General features: G+C 36.1%; 1 protein-coding gene across 1 annotated transcript in view; it reads left to right on the plus strand.

The window, feature by feature from the left end:
- LOC149083954 (transforming growth factor-beta-induced protein ig-h3-like) overlaps nucleotides 1-5601 on the plus strand; it is a 70155-nt gene extending 64554 nt beyond the window's left edge. The window contains exon 20 of the mRNA XM_089234328.1: nucleotides 5275-5601. Coding sequence (XP_089090454.1) covers nucleotides 5275-5363 — 89 coding nt within the window. The 3' untranslated portion in view covers nucleotides 5364-5601. The remainder of the gene's footprint in view (nucleotides 1-5274) is intronic.
- The last annotated feature ends 399 nt before the right edge of the window (nucleotides 5602-6000 follow it).

The raw sequence follows: 6000 nt of genomic DNA on the forward strand, positions 1-6000 counted from the left end.
AAAATCAATGACACAATATCTACAACTAGACGAATTAGATCATCTATAGTGCAAGGCAGTGTTATAGGACCTTGCCTCCACAATTATCACATGAATGATTTTCCAGTGGCAATTAAGGGTATTACTGCGCTGTACGCAGACGATTCAATGATAATTTGTACAGATAGAAAACCACAGAAGGCATTAAGTAATTTACAAGAATTAATTGATCAAGTCGAAACATGGTGCGAAAACAGCAGAGTTAAACTTAATGCAGACAAGACAGTATTTATGTGGATCACAGGAAAACTAGATCTACCCCCAGATGCCGGAATAGTGGTTGGGGGGAAATTCATTGAACCGGTTATAAGTACTAAATACCTGGGAATAATAATTGACAAACGATTGACATTTGTGCAACAACGCAATTATGTAATACGAAGAGCAGACGTAGCAAAACACACTTTAAAACGCATACTTGCAAGCAGATCAACATTGACAATCAAGAACAAATTAAATGTATACAAAATGGCTATCAGATCCATACTTTTATATGCTGCACCAGTGTGGCTCTACTCGAGCAATCAACACATGGTTAAATTAGAACAATATCAAAACAAAACAATAAGAGCTATGCTGGGAGCCAATTGGTTCATCAGGAATAGAAGTATAAGAAACGATATAGGAATGCCAACCATACACGCCTTTGCTCAAAAGCTGGCTAATAATCTCTTCCAAACTCTTGAAGAGTCAGAATACCAACATCTTAGGGAAATATCCACTTACCCAAAAGATCAGATATCAGCTTTTTCCAGACCCAAAAACTTTCTGGTTATGAAAAGACCGGAGGTACCGGGATTGTGAAAAGTGTATATAAGCAACTATATATAGTGTAAATAATTAGACCAACTGCAAAATATCAAATTTGTAGATAATATATATTTAATCAAATAATCATAATTAACTGCATTTAATAACATATAATCGCATTTATTAATATGATCTATAGTTGACGCTGAACATAAAAATGAGAGTAGGTAATATATGCATTATGATGAATGATTAATGTTAAAAGAATAGCATTAATTATAACTTAATGACGTCCTAACAGGCTGATGAAGTGACATTCTGTCACTGCCCTGTTGAGTGACACTTTCTGCTTTCTATTTCTCCTCCAGCCTACTTAAGCTTTCTTTTCCCCCTAGATTAATAACCCAATATGGGTAATATTAAACTCTAAGTAGTTTAAAAAATAAAACATATACAACCATGGCGAAAATAGCACTACTAGTCCAGGATGGCTAAGAAATGACTCAGGGGTATGCACTGATTGCCAATTTCAGTCGGAACCCACAGGCCACTATGTCATATTTAGGATTTAGGAAAAATATAGTAACCGATATTTCAGCGCATAAGATTTACACTTAATGCAGCATAAGAATAATAAATTTATATTTTATACAATATGTTGTTATTTTTATTCTGTGCATGGCAGTTTAAAACCAAAAACTATTTTATTTTAAACATTATCACAGATAGTTTTGCTTTTATTCGATAGATAGCAGCAAAAGTCCTAGTGCAAAACTTTTTCTATTTCGATCGCTGTTAGATTTTCTATTTAAATTCCAAAAAGCATTTGAACTAATTCATCAATGTTCAAGGCAACATAATTCCTCTTTCCTGACATACACGAATATTTGAGAGTAATCTTTAACAAACATCTTTCATTCATTATTATTTTCACCGAAAGAGTTAAAGTTACTAAAGCGTTTCATACACTTAAAAGAGTTAAAATACAGAGAAATTTTAAAGAAAGTCCTGTGAAATATCCCGCCGGGAGTCCGATAAAGATTACATTCTCAGTTGCAGTTTATAAGGGCCCCATGACTGCACCGTACTGCTAAATATTAGGACCATAAAAAAGATCAAAATACATTGACTAGATATCAATGTATTGATCATGGCTGCCAAAGGAAGCATTTCCGTGAAATTTCATTATATTGTTACTAGGAACACTTAAGGTGAAAAAATGAGGAAAAACAGAACTGTTTACACTGTACAGTTTTTCTACATGACCGTGCCAGGCATGTGGTAAAAAAAATGCATGCCGATCGAAAATTTTACGTCTCGAACAAGAGATTTGTCCAGCCCTATTACCAACATTTGTTTTACCTGGCAGTGATGAGCAATAAAATATTATCTCAACTCTCCTCCTAAGAAAATTCACTTCGTAAAATTTTTCCAACAAATTTGACCAGGAAATTACCAAAAGGGATGGAAGAGAAGTTTTATATTATTCCAAGATACCCGATGTTCCACCATTTGTGTGAGAGATATTGATATCAATAACTTTATTCACAGTATTTGGTATGATTGAGCACTTGGTATGGTTCATCAGATGTTTGCATACACTGCGCAACACTGATTTTAGTGCCGGGTTTTTTTTAAATGGCTTTATGTGTATTTCATATGCTGAAAACGAATATGATATTAGTTTTTGCTCATCAGCTCTTGTTTGTGAGATATGAAAATAGCGTTATTCTCGTTAACACATTAAATTAGGCTCAGAGTACAGGCATGAAATTGAAGGAAAAAAATTGCTTAACTAATTTTTATCATTTCAATTGATTGAAAAAGACGCAGCAACACTCATATAGATCTTAATACCTTAATTAAAAACCAGAAATGAAAAAATCAGATAAAAACAACAGGAAAAGTTAATTTTTTTCCCACTCTAATCTACCATCATATGAGTATCCCATCTGCCCTGGTATCGGTCTTCCATAGCTGGTGAAATCGTTCACATTGTTCCTCACTAGTATCACCTAGATTTTCGGGGAAACGGTCTAAGTTGCTGTGCAAGTAATGAACCTTTATGATCATATTACAACCAAGGTCTCTAAAGTTGTTGAGAATGCTGCTAACTAGTTCGACATAGTTTTCAGCCTTGTGGTTGCCAAGAAATTTTTTAACAACAACAAGGACAAATGAGATCCACACTGTCTCATTCATGGTATCTACAAAATGAGGATCATTTATGAGCTGTCTGATTTGAGGACCATCAAAAATTCCAGCTTTACGTTTCTCTGTACTTATTCCGCGCATTTTTTGTCCTATGTATGCAAAGCAAGGGCTGTCCTGTGATCAAGGACTTTCATGAACTGCTACATTAACCCTAGCTTTATACACAAAGGAAGCGAAATGATTCTGTCTCGTCTGGCAAAGGGTTCACGAACGACATTTCTTTTTCCAATCCAACAACCATTTTTTCTCTCGTAGGCCACTCTTTTCCTCTCCAGTGGTATTGTTAGGCTCTGCTATCCCATAAACACATGAAGCAATGCTATTTCATGTAGCCCCTTGCTGACCAAGAAGAAAGTTAATCATTTTCAAGTCCACACAAATTACTCATTGATGTTTGTGAAACTATCTTCTCTATGACCAAAGTGATAAAATCTTATTCCTCTTTCATTTTGGTGAGTGAACAATGGGTATTGAGATCCCTTCTCTTCCCATTAGTCCACTGTCATAGATGTTATGCACAAGTTTTACACACTGCGTATGGAGTCCAAACTTTATCTTGGTCACCAAGCTTAACGCCAAAATACCCAAGGTAAGCTCTTTTAACGAAATCAGAAAAATGGCTTTACCGTTCTCTTTTAGGGTGTACTCACCACGTCAGTAGCAAAATACATCAGGATGATCATTACAACTTCTTTGACTGGATGTCATTCTTTCTTTTATTCAGCCCCCCAAAACAAAGAACTTTATAAGTTATGTTGTAGTTGTTCGTGATTTGCGGAATAAAATTCCTGTGGAACAGATTAAAACACGCTTAAAACTTTATTTAGATCCGGATTGTTTCACGGCCATGCGTTGTGAAAGCCAGACAACACACATTTAACTTGGGCACACGGAGCAGAAAGAAAAAGGCAGAGAAAAACGAATCCACATAAAAAAACTTGACTGTTACTCAATGTTAAAATATTGCATAATTGAGCTGAATTTCAAAAACTAGAGCTGATAGAGAAAAACTGTTTTCATATTTGAAATCAGCACACCAAGTATAGTCAAAATAAGTTTAAAAATTCCAGGCAATAAATTTCTTTTTTGTAATGTTGTGATATAATTACTAAATATAGTTCTAAACATGCAATGGAAACACGGCAAAAAAGAAAACGCACAACTTTTGCAATTAAAATTTACTTTCTGGAAAAATCTCTGTCAAGGTCACAAAGAGCCGAAACGACATTCAGTTGTGACGTTATGCGTTTCTAATCTCTTTTTTTTTTGCACTCCAACAAATACAATACCATTAAAACTATTTCAAGTGCTTCAATGTTTACTCTCGTCAATATACAACAGTTTCCTCTACTCAAAAAATATAATAAGAAAAAAAAAATGGGGCTTAATTATTATTAGGGCTTTCAGGGCATTCCCGTCCGCAGAACTAGAGGCGTACGCAGGGGAAAAGGGACTTAGGGAGTTCGTGCCCCTTCCCAAGAAAATGAAAAATTTGAAAAAAAAATTAAAACATCAAAAGAAAATATCTTTTACATGCTATTTTGAAGGCGCGGTAGACCAAGTCGGTAAGCTACTCGCCTAACGACACCTTTAAATAGTGTTTAGAGGGTGTCGCAAGTTCGATACCCGATTCGTTCTTGTCAGAAACTTTCCTGACTCGAAGGTACAACAGATACGGTGACAACATGACCACGTATAAAGAGATTGTTACCGCAGGGAGTCCCACACCGATGGGTTAGAGCACCAACCCCCCCCCCCCCCCAGTGAGTATAAAAAATACAAAAATGTTGAACACCGCCGTTCGAAATCTGCGATAAATTGTGGATCCCAGTCTAAATAGTCCTCGTTTGCAGAAAATGGAAAATGGTCGTGATGCGACAAAAATGATCAAATGCTATTTTAATCTATTTAAGATAATTTAAATGGTTTCAATGAGGGTTGATAAATTTCTCTGAAAGGAATTCTCTGTGACCCCCCCCCCCTTTCCCACGACAGGTCAATCCTGTGTACGCCTCGGCGCATCACCATACATAAAATGTATATCCGGCCTTCCTGATTCATGAAATCAGATGTCCCTTCAGCAATCTACGATCGAATAAGTTGAAAAACCAGAGCTTTATGCTTTCGGTCACAGCGCCGTCTAGTGATTCACCGGTGGTGTTACGACCATGCATTGTACGACGAAAATTGTTTGCTTAGATGTGTCATGTCACTCTATGAAGTTTTTCCCATGACTTGTGAATAAATAGCATATTTCTCTTCTTCTTTTAGATTGCATACACGTGAACGAGGCGAGAATGAGGTACGGTGATCTAGGAGCTACGAATGGAGTCATTCATATATTGGACAGGGTGCTCTGAAAACCCAAAGAAAATAATTCATCATAAACGTGTCATTTCGAAATCGCTTGGAAAACTGCACAAACATATATATATATATTTTTTTTTTCCTGAAAGCACATGGGTGATCCATCGTGTGCAAGTCTTTCAGCGATTATCCTTAGAAAACGATGGAGAAACGAAGACTGATGTAATATGTGTGTTTCAATGTGTTTCCTCAAGATTCGAGTTTCGTAAATTTCGAGTTCGTGTCTGCTCGGGGGGGGGGGGGGGGACTGGAAGCTCTCGAGCATGAACATGATTTTTATCAGTCCTAATCAGGAAAATCCCGTTTCCTGGTTCAAAGATTTGATTGTAGATACGGTTACATGAATGTATACGTTCGGTTGTGTGAAAATTTATTTGTGTTTTGGTTTGGAGGTGATTGGCACCAAGTTTCAAAAAAGGAGCCAAATATTTTTTGGGGGAAATAAAGACATATCAAGTTTCTTTCTTTTGTTTCATCAATAAAGTGTTTTTGTTTCCTTTGTTTAGTTCAGTATTTTCTTAAAAATTGGTGATATATATATTTATATTTATTTATTTATCGCCTCTTGTGGAGGGCGATGAAACGAATGACGAGAAAGTTCTCAAGGCAGCAGATGTAACACGGGACTCT

Source organism: Pholcus phalangioides, unplaced genomic scaffold, assembly GCF_987345545.1.
Source record: "Pholcus phalangioides strain wild (caught in Gottingen) unplaced genomic scaffold, Ppha-v1.0 ptg000008l_1, whole genome shotgun sequence".
Taxonomy (NCBI): Eukaryota; Metazoa; Arthropoda; class Arachnida; order Araneae; family Pholcidae; genus Pholcus; species Pholcus phalangioides.